We start from the raw sequence: 19,754 nt of genomic DNA, 5'->3' as shown, positions 1-19,754 counted from the left end.
TTCCCTTTTTTTTTTTTTTTTTTCCTAAATTTTCTAAAAACGCTCAGTTCTGGTTACTAAAAAAAAATATGTAACCATGCTTTTCTAATGGATAGCTGTAAGGCTGGATGAAGCATCATGACCATACCACTGTTAGCAATCAAGTGCATTTCATTACTTTCTGTGTCAGTTTATGTTACCCCAGGACATTCTCAAACATCTTGCAAATTTTATTTTAGAAGATGCTGAGATTCTAGTGATGTTGTTAATACTAGAAAAAACCTAAATGAAAAATTCAAAACCATTTCATAACCTGAGCATACAGGAGTATTTGGAGAAAATACTCCTGTATTTTCCTAGCATTATATTCTAAAAGTTGTCTAGTCTCTCATTGGGTTATTCAGTTTCTCCTAGGATGTTTACTTCCAGGTTCAGTCTTGTGACCTTAAGAGTTGAATATCCAAGTGTTTGTTACCTTTTCTTTGACAGAGGTAAATCTTATTTTATTTAAATACTCTTCTCCCTCCCATAATCTTCATTGTCATAATTGCACTGAAAAAATGCTAATGCTCTTTCAACTCAGCCCTACAGACTCTTACATAGGTAGAGTCGTCTTATACACATGCACGTGCACACTCATTTTTATGTGTTTATGAATACATATATACTTATGCATACACATACACGTTTTCTTGTGGCAGTTATTCCTTGAAAAGGTGATGCATAGTTCTCTGAACTTGTTATAACCTTCTTCATCCAAATAAAAACAAAGATCTAGTCTTTCTCCTTGTATTTTTTTTCTTTATGGTCTTATTACAGTGAGGAAAAATAACTTCATATTTACAGTATGGAATGGTCTTTGCAATTCAGACTGTACTGGATTGGAGAAAGGCAGTCAGATATTTGTGAATAGCTTATCTGTTGAATTTTTCAGTGGGTCAGTTCCACCATAGAACATCCTAAGAATTTGCTGAGACTTTTCCTGGTGACATCAAATTATGATAGCCTGCATTAAAACTTAGGGTGCAGAAGCCTAGCACATTGTAGAATGGGATTTGTAGTACAGCCACTTTACATTTGCAATTTCCTACCCTTGCTCTGTAAGGCTGACATGGTCCTTGTTGTTGATGGCCATTTTGTTTTGAACTACCTTTGACCTAAATTAAGATTTAAGATGACCTAAATAGTTTACGGAAGTAAACTATTAAGTAGTTTTCTTACTTTTGTTCTCCTAAACAATTTTCAGCTGCATAGTTTTGAAGCTTCTGACCTGATTTTTATAGTGCTTTGTATATTGCATGATTAATATCTAGGCTAGTGGATATTCATCTGTGAGAAGAAAATTGTTTTCCTTGCCTGTAGCCGTCTTCTCATTCTGTGGATATCCACTGGGTCTGGATCGGTAGACCTGAATACTTTATAGATTTGAAACCTCCCATTAAATGAATACAGTAAATTGCAAAAATTTCAAGTTTCTTGTTAGTCTGGCATCAGAGATGGAGAGAGGGGTCTGCAGCTGTCAGGAGGAGAAAGCCTTATTTCAGGGATGGAAAAGTTTTTTAAAATAAGTTATGCCACTCTAGGAATAAAAACGTCTAAGGTTTAAATGAGGCTCCTTTATTTTGAAAAATAAAAACTGCTAGGATGATGTTATTTTTCTTCTGCTGTATTGTAATTTGAAAAGAGAGTTTCCTAACTGAATTCTTCAGGATCTCCCAGTCTTCCGTAGTTTTAAAACATTTTTTTTTAAGTACAAGAAGAAAAGATCTGTATACAAACTTTAAACTCAGACTAATTTTAGCCTGATGTCTTTTAACTGCTTCCAGAAAAAGAAATAATGGCTCTTGACTCATACTTTTAAAATCATACTATATGTATTGGAGTTTAATCTGTGTATATGAGGAAAATAAATATATGTCTTCAAGATAGCCTGCTTCTTATCCTTGCTCTGTTCCGTAAGTCTCAAAAGAGTCTTTAAGGAACAGCCATATGGAGTTTGGAGAGAGGGGAGAGGTTTGGGGTTGTTTTTTCACCAGTTCTTTTCTTAGCTGAAAATGTAACAAGATGAAATTTGTTAGCAAAGAGAATATGTATGATCTTTAAGCTAGTTCAGTAAATAAATTGTTTGGCTTGGGATTGGCAGCTTTTAGAGACCAAAAATGACTCCTGTCAGTAGTAGTTGTGTCATTGGCCCTCGTCTGGTTTCTTCTTTACAAAAAGATTTCCAGAATTATTAAAATTAGATTTGCTTGATCATGCATTATTTATATTTGTGTTTAAAAAAAAGCGAAGCCTAAACTGCAAAAATAGGTTTATGCAAGCTTATAGTCAGTGGTTACGGAAAGATTAAGTTCTGTTATGAAATCTATTTATATAATGGGTCTCTAGTTATGAGAATATTATAGCAAGAGCCTAACTGCAGTTTCTAATACTGATACCCATCATAAGTTATGAATTATGTTAGGAATAGTCCTGTGTACACGCCATGTAAGGATGGCTGAAACCAAACAAATCGTCAATGGTGAAAAGGGTACCTATGATTGAGGTGACAGCCTAAATTATTTTAACTGTTTCAACTTCTCTAGGTAAATCAAAGATCCCAATTACCTAAATATAGAGTAACTGATAGCTTTTAGACTCCCAAAAGAGTCAAAACAGGATGTTACACTTTCAGGCTTGGTTTATTAAAAGCAGAACAAAAAGCACAAATCATTTCATCAGTAACTGCATACCAAAGCCATTCATTGAACTTTAGTTGGCAGTATGTTAATTTTATGCACATTTGCTTTAGATTTTATCATCCATCAATCATCAGTGTTAGCCATCTTCAAAATTCGAATACAGAGCAGACTGGTGAAAAAAAAAAACTAGAAAGTTCCCCTGGCATGGTAGAGGAAGAAAGTCTTAATGAACAGAATTGAGACTCTCAGAAAAATTCTAAAAATTCCTGAAATTTTGATAGCAGTAGCCTGCTATTCCATATTTACATGCTATACAAATGAAAACTTTAAATAATTTTGTATTTGGTATTCCGTGGTTTCTCATTATTTATATTTATGCTTTTTTGTGTATGTACACAAATGAAATCTGAATGAACATTTCTAATGGTAAGAAGAAACTAAAAATGGCATAGGTTGTGAAGAAGATTTTGAAAATGAGAATTAAAATATAGTCAATCATTTTCTGGAATACAGCAGTTTGGAACACGTAAGCAATTTAAGGAAGGCTCTATATGTTACACTTGAGCGTCAGTGTGACCCACTGTCAGTGTCCCCTTTGTCACTTTTTCCATGCTGTCTGCAGTACACCGTTGTTAGCAGGCACTGTTAGGAGGCAAAGGCTACGCATTTTATTTATACAACATTTATGCAGATGTTCAAGTGCTCATTTCCCAAATGAACCTTTAGAAATTAACACTATTAACTTTGCTGTTGGCATACAATTCAGTTAAGTCACATCATGTCTTTCTCATTTGAAGATGATCAAATTTACATATATGTGTTTGTGTTAGCATACATTCAGGCACTCAGTATTCTTCCTTCATAGAACACCATAAGTTGTTTGCAAATGTAGTTCACACAGAACGGTTGTAGAGAGATGCCCAAGTATTTGGCACACAAATACCACGTACTGTGGTCTCTGATAGTCCAATTTTACACTAATACCTTTCCATGAAACTCTGCAAATGTAAAACAAGTACTGTACAACAGCACATCAAATCTTCTCTGTATATTTAATGATATAGATGTTGAAACATTCAAAGAAATGTTTTGAGCTGTTTTAGCTGGAGATTGTGGCTATTCCCAGCTAATACTTATTTTTGGTTCGGTTTGAATTTTTGAATTTTCAGAATAGTGGAAAAAAAGTAAAATAAAATGGAATGAAACATGGTCTTTTACCAAAATCAAATATTTTGCTTTGAATTATGTGTTAAAAAAAAAAAAAAAAAGCTGATATGGCTGATATGTAAATGAAGACCTCTATTTGAGAAAGAAATAGATGTTCTCATACTGTTTGAAGGGGCAGCAATGGAAGTGTCACACTTTCATGACTCTGGATATGGGACTTTTTTTTTTGTAGAAGTTAAGCCTTAAACCCAGCCTGGTCTAAAATAAAAATTTTAAACATGACTTTCTAATTCCCAAGAGAAGACAATTTGGGAATATCCTATAGGAGCTCTTTCTCCTTATGGCTCCTGCTGGAGCCATCCTATATTGTTTACAGGTAGTAGAATGTTCCTCAAAGAAGGGGCTGAAACCTTCCCTTTGTGCAGTTGGACATTCACCATCCTCCCGTGACTCACCCTCTCAAAAATTCATTATGAGCTGTTTGGTCAGTTTGGAAGCTGTGTTTTTCTGTTAATAAATCCTGCCATAAACCATTTGAACAACCATTCCAAGCTCTCTCAAATCCAGAGTAAACTCTAGAAGTTTCAGAGAAGACTTCAGGAATACCGGAATAGATGATTAAAAGCCATGACAAACGGAAGACACCTTTGACTTGGAATTACTTTTTTGTAGTATTAGTATTGATGTGACATAGTGATAACTGAGGTTATTTCAACAGTATTTATTCCATAACCTAATTTAGATGCTCTAGCTGATACTGAGGGTGGGCTTAGGTGTCTAAACATGTCAGTATTATTTGAGTACTCAGGGTACTTGGTACATCCAGACCAGACTGGTAGATCTGCCAGAGGACATGCAGCTGAAGGTCAACCAGGGCATCTAAGGACATTGCAAATTGTACTGGGCGCTTGTTTCTGGATGCTTGAATCCCAACCAAGTTTAAAGGAAATTGATTAACTTTGCTTTTTACTTTTTTACTTTCCTTTTTTCTTTTTTTTTTTCCTTTTTAAGGGCTGAGGGGAAAGAGTTTAGTGAGAAGAGAGAAGCATTAACAAAAACAGAAGAAAGATAACTTACCTTAACATTATGATCCTAGAAAACTGGAAGGTTAGTAGAGCTCTCAATGGTTCAAGGAAAGTGAATGAAGAAAAAGTTGAATAGAGAAAAAACAGCTTCTTCCTAAGCTGATTTCTTATGACAGTAGATACCAAAAGTTAACTGGTGATGGGTTAAGTTTGAAAACAAATTGGTAAGAGTAGCTTTATGAGGATTAGTAGCTGATGAGATCCATTAATCAAAATAGGTGCTCAATTGATATTCTAATTTCATCCTATGTAAGCATTATTCTGTTAGTAGTGCTGTTATTTATTCTGTCTGCAGTGCTTTGAAAAACTAATTAAAACAAAAAGCTTACCATCGGTTGATAGTTGCATTTGGATTCCTGCAGTACATTAGAATAAACATACATATTTTTGTCTTTGTATCAAAATATATGTTAACAATGTTTTTATATTTTAATTTCTACATGATGGTGAAACAATATGTTTCAATACAGTAATGTCTAGTGAGTCAGTAAAGTTCAAGCTGTGGTCTTGTGTTATAATCCAGCTAGGAGAAATTTAGAAATATCTCAGTTATATTCACTGCCATCAGAGAACATCGAGCAGAAAAGGAAGAATCTGTTTGGAAAAAAGTGTTATAGTGAGTCAGATTTTACACTCCAGTAAAGGCCAGCAGAGCAAGGGGCACAACTGTATTCCAAAAAGAGGAAGCAAGACATTCTGAGAAGGATCTAGCTTTTTTTTAAAAAAATATTTTCTTCCAAGAATTTTGGGAGTCCTTCCAAGCCCTTGGTATATCTGTATGGACTACAGATAAGCTTTGCTAAATAAGCTTTCATATTAACTGTACAGACCAGATTTGTTATTACTATTTATGTTGTGGACATTCTTTCAGAAGCAAAAAGCAGCTTGAGTGAGTTTGCTGACTTTTTATGATACCCACAAGAGGGTCCAGCAGCAACAGGGCAAGGGAAGAATGGCTTATTTTGTATCCCACATAGATTCCTTTTCTACCTGCTCCTGGCTCAATCTTCCTCTTCCTTCTGGCCACCAGACAAATCTACAGCTTCTCCTGCAGCTGCCATGAGGCAGCAAGTCCCTCTAGCAGCTGTGGAGCTTCGGCTGGATTGTCCCCGAGTTGTCTCTTGTATTCTCTTTTACTGTAGCTTGCAACTGTAAAGAGAAAGGTATAAGTTGTAGTTGCAGGGATACCTCTTTGGCTTCTGAAAAATTGTAGTTATTTCTCCATATCTATGAATCATTGCCTTGTGTTCAAGTAACTTCTCCCTGTTCTTGTCTCTCACTATTTTTACTGATGCTCACAAAATTTTTGGAGCTTGAGCATTATACAGTAGTATCAGCACTTTCCCGGTTTCCAGGCCTTTGGGTACTCGATGCTTGATTAGAAATATGTTATGTCAGCAGTCAACTTTTTTTTTTTTTTTTTTTTTGAAAACTATTTTTTCTCATCTGTTGATCACTTCTAAAAGAAAGCTGTGCTTTGTGTATGCCTCCTCCTTCTCCCACTGCACACTTCCTATTCATTGGATAAAATCTGGTACCACTTCATCGGTTGGAAAGGATGTTGTTTGATTAAAATACACTTGTGTTTGTGTAGTGTCCTGCAGTCTGTGAGTGATGATGGTAGGTCAATACTGCTTTTCAGGATCACCTGTGAATACTCAGAAATCAGGAAAAAAAAACATAAAAGCAGTTCAGAAAAGCAGCTGTTGTAACAGCTGCACGTTAAAAGATGCTAAAGGTCTCCTAACTATTGGATACATTTAAAGCTAATAAAAGAGATGACATGATTGTGATCATCTTTTAAAAAAGCCAAAGGCAAATTTTAAAAGTTTAGATAAGTGTTACTAAATGTTAATTTTCCAAATTTGAATGAATTACTCATGCTGTCAAAAAGATAACACATAAAATGATCAACAGCTTTGAGTAAAATCTTCAGAACTGTCATAGTCTTTTGTCAAATATTTTACATTTTCCCTATAAATAAGACTGTTTATGTTGATTCTTTGGGTTTGGAGAGTAGTGAAGCAGCTAGGAGGTAATTAAAAGCATAAGTTTCAGAAACTTGTGAAAGTAATTCTCTGTTTTGTAGACAGAGCTGATAAAATGATGAAAATGTTTAGCTTCAACATGACAGAAATATTGCATGATTATAGGGTGCAGGTTATAACGTGCTCAAAGTTCTGCTCAAATATCAGCTATTTAACAAAGCTTTTAACTAAGTTTGATAGAGAGTTGATTTCTTTTTACTTGGCTGATTTTCACAGATTTTCCATTCTTTCTATGTACTCTTGAGTAGTAATATATCTCACTATTTGAAGAAATTAGGTTTTATAACAGAATTTTAAAAGTAATTACTAGCTTTCGTACAAAAAATATAACCACTGCAGTTTAAATCTATGCTTACCATCAAACTAGAGATAAAATTGAAAAATTTCAACCCCATTTCCTAATTATCATATTATCTAATTTTCACTAAATTTCTATAATTCTAGTCTGATTTTGGGAGGCAAGTGTTGAATTTACATACTCCTTACATAAATATGCATGCTATTCTAACATGATGCTAACAGGTAAGCTAGATAATTAAGTATTTCTTAAAGATCTTACTATTTTAAGAAAAGGAGCTTGATAGTTTAGGATTTGTGGTAAATTATAATTTATTCTGGAATTAAATGCGTCTCTGCTGCTCCAGTCTTGCAAAGATAGAAGCCTTCCTTAGTGGGACCGCTGCCACTGCAGCCATGAACGGAGGTTTCGTATAGGGATGCTGCACATGCCTTTTTACATCACTTCTCCTGACTGCCTCAGCGAACACAACTGTGATGAGCATCGCTACTTCCACAGCTTCATGCAAGTGCAGGGACCTTTTTTCTATTTATATACATCCTTAACTTTATAGATGTGTCTAGTCTCAGTGACTTTAGTGGAAAAATGATGCTCATAAATATCCTTAGTTTCAGGAGCTAGAAACCTTGATTGCAGCACTGAATGTGGTATAGATGTTTAATTATATCACTATTTAATGGCATATTGTGCCCAATATTTGGAATCTATGCATGATGTAATGTACATTAGCATAACATGAATTTTATTTTTTGTGGAGTATAATTGATGCTGTGAGGCTTCCTGTACTCTCTACTTCTGCCAGTTCAATATGGGATAATGAACCTGGTACTTGACCGTGCTAACAAGATATATGTATATAGGGGATGTTTTTGTGACAATGTTCTGTAGACAAATGTATTTATCTTTTAACTTTTTTTGTTTTTTTAGAATGCTAGGAGAGAAGGTTTTCCTTTGTGGCAATTGTCTGTTTTGGTTGCAATTAAGGAATCTAAATTCTCCTTAGTTTTGACATAAATTTGGGTAGGTCGCTCAGGGTTGATTTTCAGAGGTTCCTAGGATCCCTATTCCTACGTAATTAAAGGAAAAAAAGCTATGAATTATCAGCACTTCCAGAAGTCGTGACCCTGCTTAGATTCATACTCTTAGTAAGAATGCTATTACTACATTTCAGTGCCTGTTTAGGTCTCATAACTTGCAGACACAAATTATATTGGTTTGACTTAAGCTTGAGTAACTCAAGCATTTGGCAATTTAAAGTTAAAAAAATTGAATATTACAAGGGTGAAAATACAGAGAGCAAATTGCCATTGAAAAGGTTTCCCATCCAGGGTGGAATTCCTGCTTTAAAAAAGGTACAGTAGCAAAGGAGAAGAAATAGGAGCTAAGAACCACCATACTCAGTTGCATATTAGTCATGGCACTCACCTGATATCTCAAAGTATGAGACATGAACCCAGGCTTCCCTCGTGAATACTTCTGAGTCTCCTTTTCTTTCTTTCTCCTTCCTACTACCCTACTGCTCCACAAATATTTCTTTTTTTGTGTGTTAATTGTCAGACTGGATAACCTCGTAATAGGTTCAAGCATTCAGCACAAGTGTCGGAGGTTCAAAGATCTATTTCCATCCAGTGCGATGAAGGGGCTACTTCAGGTGATCGTAATGAAACCTGAAAATACCCCGACCACGCACGTGTGCATGCTGAACCAGAGACCTTAGATTTAGGCAAACCTTGCATCAGGTTGTCATTGAAACAAGCTGGTAGATTAATATTTCATCTCTTTAGGTTGTAATAAATTCAGTTAATTAGTCATTCACACACCAGATAGATTCTCAAACTCGCTCACCTGTGAACTGTCAAAATGAATAGTGCTGATTTCAAATACACTGTCAGTCATTGCTCCTGACAGGGATAATTTTCTGTCATCCTTTGTACTGCAGTCTTTCATGAATTTTAAAGATTTCTTAAAGGTAATACCACCATCAGAGAATTTGTATGCTTTTTGTGGTTCTTGGTTATTTATATGTATGTCTGTATATTTTGGTACTTTCATGCATACTTACATAGATGTGAAGCAAGGCTGCTTAGAACATTTTGAACACTATAGTATGCTGTAATATTCTCTCTTAGAAATGCTCTTTGAAAAGCATGTTTACAAGTCGAAAACAAAGATTTGCATTGTTGATGTTTTATTAGATGCAGTCTAGTATGTAAGGCAGTATATCGTATAGCTTATGTATTATATGTAATCTCACAGTTCACATTCTTAAATAACTGGATAATAGCAAATTTGATAATAATGAGAGTGATAATTGAAAATTAACAATTAATTTTAGATTTTAAATAAAAGGTACTGTCAGGATCATTTATTTGTCTTCATGGAAGATACTCCCAAGAGCAAAAAGCTTTATCCTTATTTACAGCCAAATCAGGAATACTTATGGTTTAGAAGGCTTCATAACAAAAAAAGTTTATAAGGCTTAGTTGTGTGGGGTTTTTTACTTCCTGATTAAAGACTTTGAAAGGAGTACAGGCAGATAATTTTAAGATGTAGAATTTCAAAAACCACGGTTGAAAATTGCATGTTCGTTTGTATCTCAATAACTTTCTTAATTATTTGTGACAGAACTCTAAATATGGCTTTTTCAATAAACCGTGATGTTCAGAAGGCTTAAACATATGTTTAGTGTCTTGCTGCCTGAATCCTGTTGAACAGTACATTCAAAATGTAATACTGGGCATGTGCAAAAGCTTTGTTGTAGAATTTGACCCAAGTAAGAAAGAAAGAAATTTCCACATTTTATTACTTAATTTCACATTTATTGCAGCTAAAGTTGCTTCCTACTGCTTAAACTTACTAGCTAGTATTTAATGGGTTCCTCTATTTTCTAAAAAGGAGGAATTCATTTTAAATTTTAGAAATATTTATGTTATCATGTTAGTAGGCCACAGTCATTTTTAGAACTGAGCAGGAATTAGATTTTCCCTTTAGGTAGGGAGTTCTTTCCCGTGAGTTACATCTTATTCTAATTTTTCCAGATAATAGTAGTTGTCCTTAACCTAGTCAACATTTAATTGAAAAATAATGGTAATATGAAAAAAGTTCAATGGTGACTTTTAATATTGTTTTCATAAGCAATAAATGCAATTTAATTTCAGTAACAGTGAATTGTGGCAGTGACACCACCAAAATTCTTTTGCTGTAGAATTCTGGTTCTCCCTACAGTAAATGCAGCTCTGTGTCTCAAATGCAATCATGTCTGGTAGAAACAATTATTATGCAATTAAAATGCATCATGATATGTAAGTATAGTAAGAGTCATTAAGATTGTGTCTTTAATTTTGATTATTCCTAATTTTAGAGCTCTTGTTCTCACAGGCTTAAATAATATTGCTGTTGCTTTTAACATTATTAATTTTTGCAAAAATTGCTTTGATGGTATGTACTTTGCATAAATGTATTCAGTTTGGTTAGTGTTGGTGATATCAAAAAAGTACATTCAATGTCTGTTTAAAATACTGTATTCCTAATATATTTACTTTTTTATATTTTTTTCTAATGTTGAAATATGTTCTTTTACATTTGACTTCCAAGCCTTGCATGTATAGGACTTTTTTGGACTGTCAGAGCAAATGAAAAGAAATGTACTGCTTATTATCTTAACTAAAAATAAATGTTTTATCTGTAGTAGCCTATTCTAGAGTTATATTTAGTATTTCAATTAATCAGTGTAACAGAAGCTTATCACCTGTGCTGTATTGCTGTATTTGTGTAAGAAGCATTTTTCGTTCTTTAAAGGACATGAACCAAATATGTTTGCCTGAAATGTGGTATCTGTGCAACACCAGTAATAATCCAAAATTTCTTTAAAATTTTGGATGGCAGCAACCATCCTTTTTTTTTTTTTTTTTTTTTTTTTTTTTATATATATATATTATTCCAGAAAACTTTAAAGAGCATTGGGCTTTGTAATAGGGTTACACAGAATACAATTCTGTGCTGATAGTATATTTTAGTTTCCCAAAAGCAGCTGAATAAAATAAACTATATCGGAACAGTAATAATTTGAAATTGCCTAAGAATAGTGGATTAAATTCTGCCCTTCAATGAACTTGTGCACTTTGTTTTAAATTATTACTTTTAATTACAAAGAAACTAGTGCACTGACAAAAAAAAATACTGTTTTTAAAATGTAATATTTGCTTTTAGATCCAACTACTATATAGAATGGTTGGGTGAAATATGGCAAGTAATTAGCAATTGAATATTGTATAACTTTTACAACAGTTTTATATAGTGTACGGATTTTCTCTTTACATCATTGTCAGTGAACTATGCCAATGAAGTTGAACCATTATGAAAAATATGATAATCTAAAACTACAGTTCGTAGCATATTGTGGGTTATATGCCAGAAAAGGACAGGTCACTGATACAGACCAGTCTACATCAGTTCTAGCATATTCTGGAAAAGTAGGTTGTTCATATTACGGCAAACAAATAAATGGGGATGAATTTAGCAACAATAAATTTAGGCTGAATGAGGTGCGAGAATCTCTTCCATGAAACAACAAATCAGAAATTGTTTTGGGTGGATAATAAGTTAAGTCTGAATTTTTATTGCATCTGAAAGAGTTAGAAAATAGTTCTTTCATGTTTAGCACGGGATCTTAAGGGATGCCCCCGACCCTCGTGTGGAAAAGAGTATCCCTGTTCCCTCTCGGGGAGCAGAGATGTGTGGAAAGAACCTAACAAAGGTTCAACAAAATCCAGTCACTGCACATTGAAGCTAGACAAATTGGAAGAAATAAATGGTATGTATTTAACTGAGGAAGTGAATCACTGAAGCAGTTTACCAAAAGTGGATTTTCTATCCCTAGCTACTTTAAAATCAGGATTGGACAATTTTTTCCTCTGAGGAATAAGAGTTAGAGTCAAACAGTTTTGGAGAAGGTTGGTGTTTTCAGAAGCCACACTTGGATTGTCACAGCTGTACCTTTTGGCTTTATAATGTACAATTACAAATTTGGTAATATAAAGATTATAGTAATGATGTCATTGAAATCAGAAGGGAGGCCATTCACCACATTTCCTTGAGACTTTGCTTGTATTTATGAAGATTTTAATTTTAATTCTACCTGGGCTTGTTTGTTCTCAACAGGTCTCATGTACACTATGTGAGGATTGAATGAAGGGAATCAAACACTGTAGTAGGTTATTACTGATATTGCAGGCATTATTATTGCAAATATCAGCAGAAAGGCTTATTATCAATGATCTGACTTACTAAGCCTTTCTCTTGAGTGCACCTATGTCTCTTAATGTTGTAGCTTCTGCCTCAGGCAGCATATGATCCTATGAACAGCACATGTACGCATGGAGCATGGTTATTGTCCAGCTATTTCAAGGGACATCATCAACTGGAGAACGTTTGAGTGGAAAATCTCGTTTGTGCTATTATTTACAGTTAAAAGTATTAGAACGGACAGGGTATATATATACATCTCAATTTTTAGCTTCATATTTTAGTACGTTGTATTGTATAAGTCGTTGACTTAATTTTGCTGACGGTGAACACTCCTGGTGCTTTATATAGTGACAGCAAAGCTGCAATGAAATGGGCAAAGCCCAGCAAGGCTGGAGGGAGACAGGGGTGACAATACCTAGCTCCTATGCCTGCCGCCTGCCTAAAGCACACGTGTGTAACAAGGTGCAAACAGATCTGTGCTCCTCTGCCTACGTTCAGCGCTCAGTAGCTCCAACCCAGAAGCTGACAAGTGTCCCTTTGAGTAGTGCACATTGTAGTGGTTGTATAGTCATTTTAGTTGTTTCTTTATAATCTTTTAATTGTGTTTGTATACATGTTAAATTCCAAAGGTTTTTTAAATCATAAAATAGTTTAATAGCTATTGATGAGTAAAATCTTTATTGATTTTATAATGAAGATTTAAAAAAACTCAATTTCAAAGGAATTCAAGATAAAACTTACGTAGCAGCATTTCTAAGCGAATGCTTGCTTAGCGAATCTCCCACAAAAGAAAAGATGCAGCCGTAGCACGGCACTCATGCTATTTCTTTTGAGGCAGAAGCACTGTGTTTCCCAGGGTATATAGTCACTTACAGTGCTTCAGCATTTAGGAACTTCACTCCCCTGGTTTAGCTGCAGTTCTCCATTAGTTTTAATGGTGTATATAATTTTTGTGAGGACTCCTGCAGGCCTAGTTTGGTGTCTATTCTCTTCTCTGTTTTTGCTGTTTGCTTACACTCTACTGTGTGACAAAAATTGTTACTACATGTTGTCCCAAGGTGACTTTATTGCCATGCCTATTTCTGCTGACCTTAAAACAAATTTCCTTGTTACGGCAATGCTGTTTACCACACCTAACATGTTTAGTTGCTTTTTGTAAAGCGTGTCATTTGTTTCATGCCTTGCTTCATATAACACAGTGTTATAATTAAATAAAATAGTTCTAATCAGTTGGAGAGAGATGTGTTTTTGCATGAACGTAGCAAAAGTTTCCTTGTGCTGATGTTTTTACATGCCAGGTGCCAAGATGTGGTCATCTTGTTACCTGAAGCATGCCTGAAGCCGTTCACTTTGAATTAATCTCTGCTATTAACTTGTTAGTTAATATATAACCTTCAATAGAGGCACCTAATAGTGTATCTCAAATCATTAAAATGATGACGTTCATAATACTAGAAATGCAAAGCTACTGCTGAATAGTATTATGTACAATGTTATAAAAGTAGATTGTGTTCTGTATAAAACCATGTTCTTTGCTCATTTTTCCTAAATTGTTTAGGAAGTCAGGAAAAATAGTGAAAACTCAATAGCTGAAATTTCCAAACTTTAACGTTTGGACTGTGTAGTTTCATAGTTTGCATCAAAGGAAGTAGCCTGATTTGTTAAAGTCATGTAAAATTTGTTAAGGTCGAGTAAAATCAAGAAGAATAATGGAGACTTGAAGTCACTGAAAAACATGTTTATTTACTTGTCTAGCTTTAGCTATGCAACTTTGAAAACCCGACCTAGTTTTTATTGATAGTTTTACAGCAGACGTGAAGTAAATTTTACATTTTAATACATATTTCTACTGTTACTTTTGAGCAGAACAAGAAGAATACATCATATATAAAACATTCTAGCAAAAAGGCTGATAATAAAAATAAGCTCCTCCATTTCCTGTCCTTCCAATTCCAATTTTCTTAGTCTTTGGAAAAAACTATGCCAAGCATTTTTTTAAAAACAATCAACAGTAATTAATAATTATTTCCTGTATTTCACTTGAGTCTGTTAAAGTTTATAGATGTCATGTTTCTTCCTTTTATATCCCTTCCTCCTTGATCTAATAGTGAAGTTGTAATATCATTAATGGCTGTTTCCATTGCTGTTAGTGTGATGATGAAAATGCTTTATGACTTCTGTACTAGATCAAGCAGAAGGGAAGAGAACAGATTGATTGATCCGGTTACAGCACAGGATGTTTCTCTGACTATAAGCAAGTAGGGAACAGTACATGAAAACTGAATTATATCTTTTACAGTTGGATGTGTTTACATTTATATTGTATAGCGTTTAAATTTTTAAGCAGCTTGGAAGCAAAGAATTACATTGGAAGTGACAAAAATTTATCTAATCTCAAAGCTTCTTGTTTCAAATTACCAAAAACATGTACTGTTCATTAAAATCCTACCCTTTGAATAAATAAGAATTTAGACCTAGAAAAGTTGTTAGTGTTAAGCTACTAAAATCTTCTAGGTGGAATAATAGGGTGCCTGCTATTGAAAGTGTCACTCTTCTACCGTATCATCCCTTGTGTTATATATAAAGTACAAAACAAAATGAGCCTGATTTGTTCTCCTTTGTAGAGCCAGGCCGAGGCCCACTACAAAGGAAGTAAACATGCCAAGAAGGTCAAAGCACTAGAGGCAACGAAAAATAAACCAAAAGTGGGTGCTTCCAAGGACAGCGCAAAGGCTAACACAACCTGCTCCAGCACGCCAGTCACAGCCAACCTCTCTGACAAATCAGGTCAATGAAAATTTTTTGTTCTATACATCCTTTATTTTCTCCTTTTCTGATTATATGAGAAAATCTGATTGCCTGATACTGATCCATGACTTGTATTTTCTAAACTGTTTGGTATGCTTTCTTATTCAGAACTGATTGTTTTTGGTATTATCAAAGCATTTTTCACATCTTTGAAACATCTGGTAATGTGGAATGCTAACGTCTCTTTTCTTTTTCAAATAGTTAAGATGCTCTTGTGAAGTTTACTTTTACAAACTGTGGGTGTTGTTCATCCAGCAACAACGAGGGATGGATAGGGGCCAGGGCAGGGGGCAAGTCTATGATGATTTTGAAATCTGAGGCACACAAGAAATCTCTTTAAAAAAAAAAAAAAAAAAAAAAAAGTTTCCTTTCTGAATAATATTTCTGAAACATGCGTGTACCCCCACAGAATATTGTTACCTGGAGCCTCCTGGCATGGATGTTTCCTGACTTCCCCTGCATCACTGGATTTCTTTTTTTTTTCTTTTTTTATTTTTTTCCCCTCCCTCTATGTTAGTAAGCTGTCAGCATTGTGTTACTGAATGAAACAAGAGAACTTCCTGGCAGTCTGAAATGTTGTTGTTCTTGTCATCCAGGGGAAAGCACCTCCTGTGGGTTTCCCAAGTGCTGGCCTAATAGGCTGCTGCTGGTACATTTGCTTCTGCCTTGGTAGCCTTTTACTATCCTCACCAGAGCTGAGCTTGACTCAAATGCCGTAAGGTGAACGGCACAGACAGTTCTGCCAAAAAAAAAAAAAAAAAAAAAAAAAAAAAAAAAAAAAAAAAAAAAAAAAAAAAAAAGAGTGTTTCCAGAGTATTTGCTGTTTGTATTCATGTTCTCCCCACAGCAGCAAAACAGTCTAGGTCTTGGCCCTTACTGATGGCCACAGGTTTCTAATTTTGATCTGATTCACCTAACCACTGTATCTTTTAGGTTTGAGTGAGGTAACATGAATCCAAGTACCATCTTCAAGTAAACAAGACAACTTACTATAAAACAGTGGCAGACTACTGTTTATTCTAAATAAAATAAGAATGTAAATCATTAAATGGGAAAATATTTAAAATACTTGATAAAGATTTTACTTTCTGAAATACCTAGTTCAATAGCTTACTGCATGTACACAGTGTAAAAGCTCAGACAAGGGCTTAGTTAAGACGACTTCAGTTAAAACTTTAGTTTTTAACATCTTAAGCTCTGTTCAGCAATTTGAAAAGTCCTTTAAGCTGAAGGATGGTCTATGAATTTTTTTAAAAAATAAAAAAATCAGTCGCAGTGGAATGAGTTCCTTTAGAAAAGGGCAGGGGTAGCAACTACAACATGACACAGTCTAGAGTATTTAGGATGTGTTTAAATATAGCTCTGAGAATGCAATAAAAGGCTGGCATCTATGATCACAGGCTAACATAGTCTAGATGCTTACAGTGATGAACGCTTGAGGAATGCGTGTAATAATAACTGGACTGAAATGTCACTGTTTACTTATCAAAGAAAGAAGAATTCTTTGATTGCCCTTCCAGATCAAAATAAATAGTTCAAAATGAAGCAGACAGAAAATTGAAGTCTCACCTTCTTTGCATTTTGTTTTGGTATAAAAATTAGAAAGTAAATGCAAATGTTCTAAAATACTCAAAGGAGTCAAAACCAAGTTTCAGAGTATAAAAAAAGACCTTTTTCTGTCTTTGATCTATTTAGTATATGATCCATTTCCCTTGTGTCAGTGAGAGCTGTTTGTGAAATGAGATATATATAATGTGTGTGTGTATACATACGTTTCAAGTTCAGTCTGTGTCCAGGTAAAATGAGAAGGCTCTGCTACTTGGGACTTTGTAGTTACGGGTGAACTCTTTGGACAATCTGACTATGAAAACTGCTTATTTTCAGCTGGTATAGGGATATGTAATACCATGACCTCAGCCAGGCCAAATTTTGAACTCTATTTCAAATCATGGCAGCTCTTAATACTGCTTTGTTCTGTAACTGTGTCTCAGAGCAGCTAGACAAGCAGTTCATAGTGTCCCACTGATGACATCCTAGCATATGAGCATTTCTGTGCTGATGTGCTGTGTGGGGCAAGGACTGGAGGAAAGGGACCTAACTGAAAGGTTTTGTTTTCCAGCTGCTTAGTCCAAACCAATAATTAAAACTGTGCAACTAAACCCAGCAGCAGGTTGTTCTGAAGAGCACATCAGCATGGTGGGGTGCAGTACTGGGTCTACCACTGAATGGGCCAGCTCAGATATTGAAAGCACTGTAGGCACACTGATTCATGCAATAATTACCATTTTGTCACATAGACGTACCATAATTTGGTCTGTTAGATGGAGCTGGAACTTAGAAAGTTGATCTTGAGAGTCTTTTTGCTTCAATAGGGGCTCTCTGAGAGTGGTTTGATAAGAAAACTGAATATTCCTTCATTTTATTCCTAAATAATAAAGTGTAGAATTACATTTACTTAGGAACATTATGAGGGATTGGTTTTCTCTAGTGTGCCAATTACCAATGGTGTTTATTCATCGACCAGGAATGAGATGTAATGTCCTAAGGGAGGGCTCAGTTCATATTTCACAAGTGCACCATCAAGACACTCCCGAGTAGTGTCATTTTTATTGCTTATTTTAGAACTCTTTCTGCCAGTGCTAAAATTATAAACTTTTCCACACGCATCTCTGTGGCTTAAATATCTTAAGATAGCCAGGTCTCTCTCTTTCTCTCTCTCAAAAAAAAAAAAGAAAAAAAAAAACTTTCTCCAACGTAACATTTATTTCCACTCATTTTATCTTCCACTCATTTTAAAGAAAAGACTTATTTGTGTAGCTGCAATAAACACCTTTTTAAAAGATGATCCTCAAGAAATACCAAAAACGTAGGCACATGAGGCCTGCACAGCTGAATTGTACCATATTTATACTGAGGAGTTCTAGGTTATTTAGTATACAGGTGTTGTCATAAGAACCTCAAAATATATGGTGTTTCTAGTGTATTTTTTAATATTCTAGTCCTGTTGAGTAAAGTGTTCCCAAATCATGCAGACCTCAAAATCTCTGCTACTTGTGTTATGATAAAATTTCTATATATATATATATTCTGTTACTGAGATTAATAATTGTGAGTCAAGCCCAGAAGTTGTATTGCCATTATACGCATCCAGCTGTGGGGGAAATGGTTATTCAAGAATGAAAACACTGAGTTTTGGAATACTTACAAAAATTAACATTCAGTGCTCTTTATTGAGGGCGTAAGGTGAAAGAGTTTCTTGCATTAGATAAAGACATTATTAGTTTATGGTTAGCAAAATGTTAAATTCAGTCAGATACATCCACCAAGGAGTGCCATTTCAATGCCATTTTTTTCATGAAACACTCTGAGGATAGTAAATTTTGTTCTCTTTTCATTCAAGATTTCATAGTCCTCTGAAGATCATTCTGTATTGTCAGCTTTTAAAATTCAGTCCCCCAAATGGAAGTCAAGGCACAACACAGGATTTGCTGCTTGATGACAGCAATATATTTTTAGTTGATAATGTAATAAAATTCATAAATTCTCATAAATTCATCACATACTCTGTATTTCATGTGCAAGTACCATGCTTGGGTTTACATAAATGTTATAGTATCAGTATCAGAATTGATACAACAGTATGTTGTCAGTAGCAAGTATATTATGTAGATATTAGGTCTATTAGCAATTTGCTTGTGGGCATTTCTTGTGGGTTATTCAACACCTGTTTGAGAAAGTTGCAGTTTGATTTATGTTCTTAGAATGAAAGGTTAGCAAAAATGATTAGCAAATCAAAGTCTCTCAACAGGAAATGGCTGTGTTAGGTTTCATCTTTAAGCACTTTCTTTCCTGTCACTTTTACTGTTGATACTTTTCAAAAGAGGATTTTCAAGCCTCATCCTTCCACGTTTGTCATCTTACAAATTGAATGGAAGGACAATTATTTTGCACATTTTGGTGTTGATGAACTTCTAGAAGGTCCTTAACTGTTCAGGTATTTTTTCAATCTGTCTAAAATAATGCTAAATAGCATATTTAGCACATCACAAACTTTGTACCTCTACTGAAAAATGATTGCAGGTGCCATTAGCTGAGAAATAAGCTCTGTGACTGGCACAATTACATTGATGAGCTGTTGCAATTCCTGTTCAAATTGAAAAAGGTCAGTCTTGTCTTTCTCCACTCACTACATCAATCAGAAATACATGCAGGCTGGAATTTATTTTGAAGAAATGGCAGGCTTTTTCTCCTGTAGTTATTTAAATGCTGAAGTTCTGCATTAAAAATATATTGTAAGATGAAATTAACCTCTCTTTGGGTGTTTGCTGCTTTGCCTGAACATTCGTGTCCCATATCATTAAAAAAGTATGTTGTTATTAATTCCTTTTACTTAATCCAGTGCTAAAAGAATTGAATTTAACTGCATATTTTTTCATTAGCA

General features: G+C 34.6%; 1 protein-coding gene across 3 annotated transcripts in view; it reads left to right on the top strand.

The window, feature by feature from the left end:
* Window positions 1–19,754, top strand: part of ZNF385B (zinc finger protein 385B) — a 138,692-nt gene that overhangs the window by 101,980 nt on the left and 16,958 nt on the right. For all 3 annotated transcript variants that reach the window (XM_062578806.1, XM_062578807.1, XM_062578805.1), the window contains one exon: window positions 15,130–15,292. In XM_062578806.1, the coding sequence (XP_062434790.1) occupies window positions 15,130–15,292 (163 nt within the window). The remainder of the gene's footprint in view (window positions 1–15,129; window positions 15,293–19,754) is intronic.

This window comes from Rhea pennata, chromosome 6 (assembly GCF_028389875.1).
Source record: "Rhea pennata isolate bPtePen1 chromosome 6, bPtePen1.pri, whole genome shotgun sequence".
Lineage (NCBI taxonomy): Eukaryota > Metazoa > Chordata > Aves > Rheiformes > Rheidae > Rhea > Rhea pennata.
Note: the sequence above shows the minus strand (reverse complement) of the source record. Positions and strands in the feature narration are given on the sequence as shown.